Source organism: Aptenodytes patagonicus, chromosome 8 (genome assembly GCF_965638725.1).
Source record: "Aptenodytes patagonicus chromosome 8, bAptPat1.pri.cur, whole genome shotgun sequence".
Lineage (NCBI taxonomy): Eukaryota > Metazoa > Chordata > Aves > Sphenisciformes > Spheniscidae > Aptenodytes > Aptenodytes patagonicus.
In genome coordinates this window covers 14,827,748-14,840,244 of record NC_134956.1, presented here as the reverse complement: position 1 = coordinate 14,840,244, position 12,497 = coordinate 14,827,748, and the positions used below count along the sequence as shown (strand labels likewise).

Sequence of the window (12,497 nt, the reverse complement as noted above, 5' to 3'; positions counted from 1 at the left end):
ACAGCAAGGAGGGCAGCAATTTAGCTTTACCTTTTTACCTTTGGTTACAGTAAGAGACAGTTTCTTTCTGATGGCATTTGTTAATGCTACTGAGGAAACAAAAATGAAATCTCTTCCCAAACGATAAAGTGCACGCTTCTTCTGTATGCATTAAGTGCACCAACCTACTTTCTGGTCTCTAGATAATGTAACCTATATATCGTTGTGTGATCCTGGCTGTAAATAGATCTGAGTGTTGTGAAACTGCTGCTGTTAGCATAACAGGCCATTACTTATTATGAAGTGTTAGAGCATACAAAGCATTTGGTTTGTATTAGCAGTCTGAGAATGAGATGAACATTTATGATGAAATTCAAGATACAGATTGTGTTCAACTGTGAATTATTTCTTATCAAAAAGCTATAGATCATATAACTTAGATTTAGCTTATATGAAAGATAGACAGGTTTAGAAAAGGAGCTACAGTATATAAAGCATCTGTAATAAAAGTCTGTATGGCTTTATCAGTGTATTTTAGGCTAAGGATTCATTTCTGTTACCTGAAAACGTTCTTACATTTTACATAACTTCAGACAACCTCGATTTAAAATCTTTATTGTCTGAAAGAATCTTATTTCCTCTCTGGTATTGAAAGCTCTTTTGTACAGATTTGCCTATACTGGACATTTAGGTGACATATTGGATACCAGACATTCAAATTCTTTCATTCTTACAGGCCTTAAGTACACACTGACTGTCTTTGTTCGTACTAAAATATTATTGTTTAAGAAAAATATCACTTCGGAATACTTTGATCCACTATCAGTAAGGGTACTTCTGGTGAACTGCTCCACTGACATCATTTCACCTCAACTAACTACAAGTCTTCAGAAATATAACAAAAATGCGAGTTGCTGTTATCTTGAAGGTAACAATTCAGAAGTCAAAAGAGTATACACTTTAAAGAAAAACTCTGTCACATCTGACAAAGGTATTTCCGTGTTCTTGTCGAAGTGAATGATTTATTCTTACTTTTCACACTTAACACAGGTGAAGATGACCTCAATGCTGAAGAAGATGAGGAAGTTTTGACTCTTTTGTATGATCCATGTCTGAACTGTTACTTTGATCCAAATTCTGGCAAGTACTATGAATTGGCATAGTCAGATCATGAGAGGATATCGTTTTGTGTTCGGAGTAGGTTTATCTTTTAACTGTTTGTAAAGTGTGACTGAGCTGTATAAATTATCATGTAACTTAAAATTGAATTAACCAATAGTTTTGCAAATGAATATATTTTGTAAATAGTGTCTTATTTTTATAGTTTTGTATTAAGTTGTAATGCAGTGGAAAATCACATAACATAAAAGTTCCTTGTGACTAAGACATTTACTTGTTAGTCTAATTTATTTCCAATATTCAAAGGTTCTATATGGAAGCAAATGAAGTTGAATCAAGAGGGTTTGTGGTGTTCATCTGTAAATTACGGTTTTACTCAAATAAAATTAATTTTTTTCATTACTTGCTTACTGTATATTTTTAATTGGTTCTGAGCTATCTTATTCTTTGTACTCTAAGATATACAGTGTGTTGTTCAAAGGCATCTATTTCATAAGCTCACTCTCTCCCTTTAGTCACCAGAGAAAGCAGTATTTTCCTCATCTTCAAGAAATTCTCTACTGTTGCCTATTACAGTAATGGGATGATGTCAAAGCTGTGGGGTGGTACAGTGTGTACAGTGCGGTGCACTTTAAGGCGTGTGCCTGGGCAGTTTATAAATCTAGACCACAACAGAGTAAATATGTCAGGCTCTGAGAGTACCAGCTACTGTCTACTTTACTGATGTAATTTAACATAGGACTGAAAAGCATAAGAGTGATTGCTTCAACACTCAAAAATTGAAGCCTTGTTTCATGTAAGGCAAGAAGGTGTGTATATGATTCATATGGGAAGCTGTGCTCAGAGTCCAGGTCTTACATGTTTGTATTAGTTTTTCCGTTACACCTTGCAATAGAAGAATGTAACTTATTTAACCCATCTGTATTGGGTTTCAGTGCAGTTTTCAGTGAGGGTCCTAAAGTTCCAACTTAGAGATTTAAACTGCCTGCATTACTGTGCAATTTTTTTTTTCTATGGTACATAAAATATCCCTATTGACCATGGAGAAAGATTGTAGATATAAACCAGATCGTACGTAGCCATTGAAAATGAAATCATTATATGGAATGAGTAAAATACTGTGCATGGAGACATATCAAGCTTTGTCTGCTCTAAAAAACAGTTAATCTGATCCTGATGTTTCTGCATTGCCACAGCTGCTACTTGGCTCCAAGCAGCGCCCGGCATTTCCAGCCCCAGAGCAAGGGAGATTCTGCAACGCTGTGCAGTGCTGCTCACCACTAATGGTGCCCCCAACCAACAGGACACTTGCTCAAAGGGTAAATAAATCATTTAAAAAATCAGCTGCCTGGTATTGAAGAAAAGGTATGGGGCAGGGGTTGCCCATGAAACAAGAAGTCCAAGGAGTTGTGTTGTAATGGAGTTGGGTTAGCGGAGCAGCTTTGGAGTCCACCAGTTCAGTACATAACGGTTTTCTGGGGACAGTTGAAGGGAATGTCAAAATCACATGGCAGAAGTGATCTATAGACATTTCTGATGATTCTTGTTCTAAGCTTCCACTTTATTAGATCCAGTGCTATTCCACTGTAATTATTTGCAAGCTGATTACTCAGTGAATTTTAAGAATAATGTATTTGAATGTCATAAAGTGAGCTTAGTAAGCTCACTGGCAAGTGATTTAAAATGATATGTCTGTAAATTATTTGTAATTATGGATCCCAGTTAATTAATATCCTAGAATCAATTGAAAATGCAGTTGTTAATAGTGGCTTGGCATAAGATCAGATTGTGTATTTGGCTTCTGTGGCAGGTACAAACATATCATCACAAATTGATTCAAGTAAGAGTAGCACTGAAATCCACAGGAAGACAGATACTGTGTTGAGATAATTTACTTACCCTGCCATAGCCTGTTTCTCCCAGAATGATTTGTACCTGTTCTTGCTAATGCCATAATCAGTTTAAAAGTTCAACGAAATCATAATTTTGACCTTCAAAAATCAGATGCTATGTTGTACATGCTTGTGCATGTTTAACCACTTTCCTTTTAGCATCATTTAGTGATCAGCACCGTGCTCCCTGTATCTGTGGCGAGGGCTATTTAAAATGTATTGTTAATTTTCCTTTCATAGCCCCATGTCTCACAGGAGCGGTTGGATGTCCTAAGGCACCACTGTGAATCCAGACTGGGCCACTGATGCTACAGAGGTAAACACTCTCTGAAAAAAAAAAAAAAAAAAAAAAAAAAAAACAACTGGCTGCAAACTGGTGTGTGCTATTTACGAGTCAGAGGCCTGCAAAGGTCCAGCGAGTTGTCTGCCAGTGCCTGTCTGGGTAGATATGCTTGTTCTGGCTTCACAGCAGGCAATCACTAATGTGTCACACATAAAAGTGTACCAACGGACGTCCAAAGCTTGGACAGTCTCCAAGGGAGCCCTTGGAGACTCCATACTCTTACCCCCAGCTTTAATGGGATAAGGAGGCAGGCGGGTAGCGACACTAGGTTCAGGGTGAGTCTGCTGTTCCAGACAGGTTCATAGGCAAGTCCAGATACACTCTGTTTTCCTGTCATTAGCGCAGTAGTATTTTATAGGTAGGTCCTGCTTTTCAAAATCAGCAGTTTGGGATCCTTGCCCTTTGTGTTCTAGTTAGCAGCTTTATGTCCTCAACATCCGTGAGGATTGATTGCCGTAATGCTGTGAACAACACCTGTGAGTTGAGCGGCATGAAAGGCTTAGGTACAAGGACTGTGAGTTTTGCTCACAATGTTTTTCTTAAGCATCATCCCGTGAACCTAGAACTAAAGCACTGCTGGCACGCAGCATGCTTTTTGTTTAGCCAATTTGTCAAAGCCAGCGTTTATGGCAACTGATGAAGAACAGAGAGGTTTGCTCCTAGCAGACATGTGCAATGTTTTAGTCCATGAGAATCACATAGTTCTCACTAGAGTGTGCTTTCCAACAGGTAAAAAGACCTGTGTCTAGGCATAAAGTTTCAGGTTAATGAAACTGTCTGCAGGGATTTATTTCTACAGACCCAGCATCAGTTAGGATTTTTGAGAACATTTTGAAATGCAGTAAATTTTAGTAAGACTTCATTAAAGTTTCTTATATGTGCATTGAAAATAGAGAAATTCAAGGTAGCTTGGTAGAGCTGCTGGAGTCAGCAGATCACAAGTCAATCAATTGGTCTCTCAGGCCTTTCTATGTTCCTTACACACGTGAGGTGTGACAGACATCTCTGCTTTGTTTCCAGTTCCTAAAAAGCGGAGTCAACCAGCTTTCAGATAGTTGCGGAGGAAGAAGAAATCTTTAAAATGCTTTTTAGCCACAGCCCAGAGCAGTGTGTTTCTATGTCACTGCAATGATTCTCCCCGTTTCTCTCATTCTTTTTGCCTTAGGTCCATCTACCGAGGTTTTCTCCAAAGCCCGACCAAATAACCAAGTTGCAGCCTTTAGATCTCTGTGGGCTGCAGCAGCATTGAGTTGCAGTTCACAGACAACCTGGTACATCTGAGCACCGCCATGGACTCCTCCGAGCGGCTCCTAGGACTTTGTAATCTTTGATCTTGCAGTACTGTCACTTGTACCCAAGTGCCGTGTGTACGTGTGAGCCTCATTGTGCCAAACAAAGAACACACTCTGTCCTAAGGAGCTTACAGTAGGACATCAATATTGAATTTTCCCCTCTGCTGCCATGGTTACTAGGTAAGAAAACATGAAAAGTCATGCTTTATTATTCACATACCCTTCAGCCATAAAGCATTCTATTGAGGGGCACATCCTCTAAACTTTGGGTCAAATGGCAAGGTTGCATAGGCTGAAAAACCCTTGAAAATAATTTTGCATAATGCGTTTCATATTCAAGTTATTTTTCCATGGTATTCCTTTATTTTAGAAAAGGGCTTATTTTTTAAGCAATGGGCTATATGTAAAATGAAAAGACAATCCAGTCTGTCTTTTCTATGTGGTATTGCCGATAATCACCACTTTTCTCATGGTTACTATAGTAACTTGGCATCCTTATCTGCCACCTTTTTTGGCACCTTGAAAAAAACTATTTGAATTCAGTCCCCTGATAAACTGAAAGCTTGGCTTCACGATACCCATGGGAGTATGTTAGTGTAACAACAATACTTGTCATTTTTTCTTACTCGGTGTTTAACTTGCTTGTTAGCAGCTGTACAGGCAGTTCTAACTGTGATGTTTTGGGACCCTGCTGCAGGCGTTACAACCAGCGCAAATGCGAATGCCCTGGATGAAACTCCAGAAACAGCCATGAGCTCCCAAAGGGTCACACGTGGCAGCCCACGATGCGAAGACCTGAGCAGGATTTTGCTCTTATCATGCCACTCTAAAAGCAGTTCTGTTTCCAAGCTTGACAGTTTTCAAGAGGAAAAATAATCTGTGGACGTTAAACTATATAGTAAGAATTATTATGAAGGTTCCTGTGGTAAATCAGTGGTGAATCAACGACCTTGTGATGCTTTTAATCCCTTTCCAAGTGTGTGACACCCAGTCTGCATGGCAGATGAGACCGAACCCAGGCTGGGGATGCTGGAGAGCCAGGGATGCACAATGCACTGCTGAGAGACATTTTTGGAGGTGAGTTCATGGCCAATGCAAACACCAGGTGCCCCAGCTGCGCACGGCTCCCCAGCAGTTCCACCTCTTTTTTTGCTCTAAGGGCACCAAAATCATGCTTGTGATAAAGGTTGTTTTTCTAATTTTGTCAACATGTGGCCCAGATACATCCCTCTGCTCATGCAGACCCTGTGCTGGTGCCCTTAAACCTCTCTGCACAGAAGTACCCTCATCACTGGAAGAGAAAAGGAGATGTCGACACCTGAACAGCTGGTGTTAGCTCCCGGCCATCAGGCACAACGGTCCGGCGTGTCTGCAGAGGGGCTGAATATTTGCTGAAGCCAGAGCATTTGGTGATCCATCCCTGCAGCTGTGGCCTCTTCAGCAGATCTCAGGCTTTTTCCTTTGTTATCATGTTCTTTTGCCTAGAGTTTTGAAGAGCAGACAGGTTTGAAAGGTATGTGGTTGCAAAACAACAGAGGAAAAATGTTATCAAGAGCCATTAAATAAAAAGCAATTCTATTTTTGCAGTGTGGCTGGAGTGCTTCTGGAGACTGACAGCGTGCCCTCATCCCACTCCTCACAGATATCCTCCCCTGGCCACTGCCGGAGAAAAGACAGGGGCTATGCCGACAGCAGGTCCTCTGCGCTGACCAGGTACGGCCACGGTAAAATACTTTTCATAAAGAAAACCAGAGAGGCTCTTAGTACAACTGTTACTACACTGGTACTGCTAGTGTACTTCAGATGATGTTTACATTACACTGCTTAGGGTTTTTATCTATTAAAAAGTTCATTATTGGATGATTGTGCTTTTTATCTGTGTGGGAGACCAAAAACCTTAGGTCACGCAAATTACAGACGTCGTTTTAGAGCACTGCATATTTGTTAGGCCATCTGCTACTGCAGCGCTCAAGGCAAAAATCTTCATGCAGGCAATCTATTCACAGCCATTGTTTTACCACCTGATGTGCAAAATATCAAAGCTCTGGATGGATTTATTATTCTCCTGAGTAATTTTTTAATGAATTCATAAAGCTCGGGAAATGTCCCATGCAAGAGTTTCCTTTACATTAGGCTGCTGTTTTCTCACCGGGGCTTGAGAGGGGCCTCTGAGGAGGAATCCCATCATGTCGATAGGTTTGTTATGCTGAACACATGGCTTGGTGGCACTGCGTTTTGTCATTCCAACCTCGGTAAGACAGATTCTGGCTGGAGGGCCTGGCAGATACGTATATGGCATTTCCCATGTATCCATGTGAATCTCAAATTAAAATAGCTGCTGTTTTCCCAAGAAAAAAAAAGCAAGTAGCTTTTCAGAAACAGCCAGTTCCAAAGTAGCATTAATGCCTGGGCGAGCTGCATGACATCCACAAGAATACCAGAAGATGATCCAGCTTTTGGGTTTCCTCATTGTCCTGTCTAGTAACTGCAGAGCCTCCACGGCGCATGTGGTCCCTTTGTGGCCCAAGCATCTTTATCCAAACATATCCCCATGTCTCTGGGACCGAGCCAGGAGCAGACCAATGGCTATGATAAAAATCACCCTCAGTGCTGAGGTAAGTGCCTTGTGTTCAGAGCCATGCAGATCACGGCATAGCAGCGAAAGAGGTTTGGCACCGCTTGCCCGCTCAGAAATACAGCGTTACTTTTCCAGGTACCATCCAGCCATTTGCTCCATCCCAGCTCAGTTTTCAGCCCTGTTCTCCTGCTTGTAACTAAATCCCTGGGAGCAGGGAGAGCCGCCCCGTGCCTGGCTCGCACCCTGCACCCCAGGGCCTCTCCTCCCTATGCTGTCAGTGTCCGAAGATGCTTAATGCCACCAGGGCCAAACTGCTACTGCTGCTTACACTTTTGCAATTAATTTGCAATACTCAATGGTGAACGATGGAGGGTGAACCAAGAGGGCAGGTTCCTGCTCCGAAGTGTTAGTGTGGTAAAATACGGGCATGCCATCTGTGTGCATGCACGTCCCTGCACAGGGCTGTCCATCCCCGGCACGCCATGCTGCTGGGACTGGGCAGAGGAAAACAGGGATGGACAGGGGCCATGTGGGAGAGCCTGGACACCCATGAAGGGTTCCCGCCATCCCCAGCGAGTTGCTGGTCCCCTGCAGTGCCACATAGTTGGCACTGCATCAAGGGTCCCGGGGTACCCAGCCCCAGATCTGCCTTCTCTGGGGTGATACCAAAGGGGCCAGAGCTAAACGTTTGCATTGCTGTGAGGCTCCCAGACACGAGCCCAGGGCATCATGTCCTGAGCAGCAATGTCATATATTATTAAGAGTGACGTATTTCATAAGGCAGTCTCTTACAGCAACAGACCCTTCCCCTGCTCTGTGCACACTTACAGTAAGGCTGGGACTCTTTACACTCGACCCCATGCAAAACACTGAGACTCCTCCATCTCTGCGCTGAAACAGCTTTATCGTGCCCGTGGGTGTCTGCTGCAGCAGCGGAGCTGGAGGTGAGCGCCTGGCAGCTATTGTGCCGTGATACATTACAGTGCCCTGATCTCTTGCAGTGCATTACACCTTATTTAATATGATCTGTAAATCCTCATGTGCCAATAGAAGGAAATGTCTGATCGGTCTGTAAGGTGCTCAAAGGACACATCTTTTACTGATGCCTTCTGTTAACTTCCAGCTCATGAGCAAAGCCAACACACACCAGGTGCTGAGATACCTGAGAGGAGCATGTCAGCTCGCATCGATCCATCACTCTGTCTCCTGCTGCGACTTCCCCTCCAGAGCCACCTGCAATCCACACGCACACAGACAGAAGGTATTTATACCTTCCTCCAAGTGAAACATGGGGCTTGGTATTACTTTGTGCACTGATCATGTTGAATGTAATCGTGGGAACACTCTGCCACTGTTACAAGTTAATGACACATTGTTTAAGTGGGAAAGAGACATTTATAGCCAAATTTATAGCTGGAGTTGTAACACTGAACCCCAGGCACATTGCTGGCGGTGCTGAGCCATGGCAGTGTTGCCACTGCTTGTGGCAGGGAAGCCGCGCTCAGCCCTGGCAAGGCTGGCGGCCCAGGGGAGCTGCTGCCCTGGCCTCGCTCCCTGGGACACGCTGTACCCCTCCTCGGGCTCCGCTGGCCCGGACGCCATCCATGCGCACCCCGGGGCACCCACAGCCCAGAAAGCCTCAGCCACGGGTGTTTTCAGGTTCCTGCACAAACGGCCCCAGTGCACCCGGAGCAGCCCAGTGAAATAAGGATAACGGTGCTAAGTTACGAATTGCTTTCCCTTGCCAGTCCTCTGATACCTCCAGCTGTAAACTCAATGCCATGAGATTAAAATGTACAACTGTGTGACGCCTTATAAACCACATAAATATCAACTGGCAAGGCCCCTTAACAATGAAGGATTTTGCACAAAATCTTCAGGCACTAATTCAATCTCAGGGCTCTCTTTCCATTGCAGTGGGTATGCAGTGCCATTAGGAAACCTTGACTGAATTATAACCTTTTATTCTTTTAAGGCATCTTTTTTTCTATCTGCAACAAGGTTTTATTTTGACCCAATCATGAACATAAAAAGCATAAGAGATACAAATGCACTTAGTGATAGATTTGTCTTCTTTGGAAAAATGTGTGACATTGTGATGCTAGGAAAACAGCTATTAATTTGGAGGTTATTTTAAAGCTAATAGATAATTATTATTCTGTGGAATTTTCTTCCCAGTTAAGAGTTTAGTTTGCTGAACGGTCCCTTTCCATTTGCAGCGCTGATATTTCTTTTCCCCTGCATTAACGTGTTACGATTCAAAACGAATGGCTGTGCTTTTGGCTTTGAATTTTTCTCCTACATTTTTGACAATTGTTTTTTATGTCTTGTATAAATCACTGTAACACATGATAAAGTCAAGCACATTCAATGCCTGTGAATAGTTAAGTTACTGTTTCTCCTTTGTGCAATAGCCCATAACTATATTTTAAAGCAGTTGCAGTCTTTTATCAAGCACATGTATTGGCATATTTTTGTAACTGGATTACTGAGCATACTGTAACAACTCTTAAGCAGCTCTCACAGACTATCATGTAAATCCTTCTTAATTCACGGTTTATTGACCACAGTGGTTCTGGATGAGCGTGTGGTGCCAGTTCGCTCCCATGGGCAGCATGCCACCTGCTACCACGTCTCCATGGAAATTCCCAAAGTTCCTCTTGAAAAACCAATCTGTTTGATGCAGATCTTCACTGCTTCCGTAGGAAAACCAAGCCAGAGAGGCCACACCGTTTGCAGTGGGTTGATGAATGGAATAGCCTGCAGCCAAGCAGACAGAAGCCCCTTAGTCCCGCTGGCACCCCACAAGCTCGTGGGAAAAGCTTCGGTCTCGTGTGGTGCGAAGGAGCGGGAGCGCCCCATCCCCGTGAGCAGGAGGGTCAGGTCCTGGGGAGACAGGAGGTGACACCCAGAACTTGGGGACATTTGTGGCTGTAACCAGCCCAACAGCACCTGTGTCTGCAAACCTCCTGGGTGTCCCAAATCAGCATGTAACAACACCCAGGACACCATTTGTTCAGTGCAATCTGCAGTCAGTGTGGGTGGAAGGGGTTTATTTTGCTCATTTCATGGGCTGATTTATGGCTTGTTTACTTGGATGCCTCATACACATTGCTAATGTTGTAATTAAACCTTGTTAAAGTGCTCAGCCCCCCCTCAGGCATGTGGTGTAACTTTTTTTTCCCCCGAACAATGATTATTATATAGGGGGGAAAAAAACTGTGTGGTGAGGAAGGGTGTCAGGCAGGCTTGGTTGTAATAAATACCTATTTAGCAGGCAGAGGATGTTTAGTGCTAAATCAAATTGTATATTAAAAGTGGAAATTGCTGAGATTGGTGTTTACCTGTGAAACCAAAATTGCTTCGTGAAGAAAATAATTATAGACACAGACTCTCTAAAAAACCAGTTGTAAACCCTCATTAAATAGTTAAAATCAAGATGCTGCTGTGAAGCACAGCATCAGCACATCATGCGTGGGTTGGCTTGGAGGGATCCCTCTGGCAGAAGCATGTCTGTGGGCTGTGTGTGTACATATCCCATAGAGCTCTACCCCACTTTTTCCCAGTGCGTTGCAATGCCTTCCAAGTTTAAGGTCTTCTAGGAGACAACAAACCCCATGAAGTAATATTAAATCAAGCGAAACAGGGCACAAGGGAGGAATCCTATTACCAGAAAAGGCTGATGAGTTCAGGGAATTAGTGGGGGGAAATGAAAATTATATTAATAATAGTTGTTTATTACCTGTAATGAGGCACCAAACACCCTAATGAGCGAGTACAGAGGCACAGTGCTCACCCATGGCCATGGCACCTGTTTTGCAGAAGCCCTTCCCCTTATTTTAAAGCAGCTTCAGTTCAGCTTAACTCAGTGCTGGATTTGCCCAGGGACTTCTCTTCCGAGGCAGGCCCAGCAGTTACTGCCAGCAGAGAGTATCTATAGATTTGTGTCTATATAGATACTTACACAGCTAGGTGTGTGTGAGTGCCGGTGGGCCAGGCGGGAGAGCCCCAGGATGTTCTGGGGGAGCTGCTCGGCTACATGTGCCGCACCGGAGAGAGGTGTTGGTGGCCGGGTGGCAGCGCTGATGGCCCCACAGCAGCAGAAAACCCCACAACGCTGTACAAATGCGTATTCAAGGCTGTCACAGGGCCAGGGAGCTGCTTGCTGTCACCTAAACCTGCTGTCCTCCTGCGGACACAGAGCCAGGAACAGGGTGGCCCTTTCCTGTAACTCTCCTCCAGTGCTGCATCGTGAGATGGCTCTTCCAGGAACAGTCTCCTCGCATTTGAACTTTACGGCTGAGGCATGCTGGAAGCTCACCAACTACTGCTTGGATGTGGGCTTTTTTTAGTCAACCCTGTCCAAAAGCAGAGACTTTCTTGAAATAGCAGGTGTTCCTCCTGGAAGAGTGGTTTAAAGCCGGATTCTGGGAGGGTCACTCGAAGGACAAAGATGCAGCTGAGCTTCATGGAAACAGTTTGGTCTGAACCCGGTGCGCTGCCTGTTGATGCAGCCGTACAGCCACAGCCGGCAGCGTCGGTGCAAACAGCGCTGCTCCCCAACACACATCATTAATGTGCTGGGACATCAGTTATTCACCGGCAGTTTGACAGTGTCTTAAAAGTTATGTTATTTGGGAAAGAATAGCAGCTCACCACAATGCATGTGACGTAAGGTGCGCGGATTTCACGAGCCGAAGAAATATGAGTGTCTTTAGTCCAGATTAGCACTTTCCCCTCCCGAGGATGACGGAGCTGTGGTGAGGGACCCCTGGCAGCCCGAAGGCCTTGACTCTTGCCTGGCAGGGACAGTTTGCCTCAGGAGCTGCACCACTTCTCCATGCAGCTCCTGGATGGACACTCAGTGACTGTTGGAGGTGGGAAGAAAAGGGGGAAAAAAAGCCAGATTTTTCTTGTGGAGCTGCATGAAAAAAATTCTTTATAAGGTTTCTCAGGCAATTAGCCAGCGGTACTAGATGGCATGTGGAATCATTCCTAAACATGAGCTGGTCACGGTGCTGCCCTACATAGAACTTAATGGATATTAAAGCCACACAGTTTTCAAAGAAATGCAGACAGAAGTGCAGGAAGTTTGCAACCTGCTTGGTGCAGCTATACAGTCAGAGTGTGTGTGTGTGTCTGTGTCTGTCTGTCTGTCTCTCTCATTAAGGACAGCCATTAGCTTTGGCACCGGTTCTCCAGTCAAACACGGGAGACCAGCGGTAAGGAGAGCCCAGCGGTGAGCTTTTGGATGTTCTAGAAGTGCCATTTATTGATGGGAGAACAGCATCTTG

The 12,497-nt window shown here is 44.1% G+C and overlaps 1 protein-coding gene across 4 annotated transcripts in view; it reads left to right on the top strand.

Annotated features, from left to right (window-relative positions):
- CFAP20DC (CFAP20 domain containing) overlaps nt 1-1,500 on the top strand; it is an 86,758-nt gene extending 85,258 nt beyond the window's left edge. For all 4 annotated transcript variants that reach the window (XM_076346529.1, XM_076346533.1, XM_076346530.1 and 1 more), the window contains one exon: nt 1,030-1,500. In XM_076346529.1, coding sequence (XP_076202644.1) covers nt 1,030-1,142 — 113 coding nt within the window. In that variant the 3' untranslated portion in view covers nt 1,143-1,500. The remainder of the gene's footprint in view (nt 1-1,029) is intronic.
- The last annotated feature ends 10,997 nt before the right edge of the window (nt 1,501-12,497 follow it).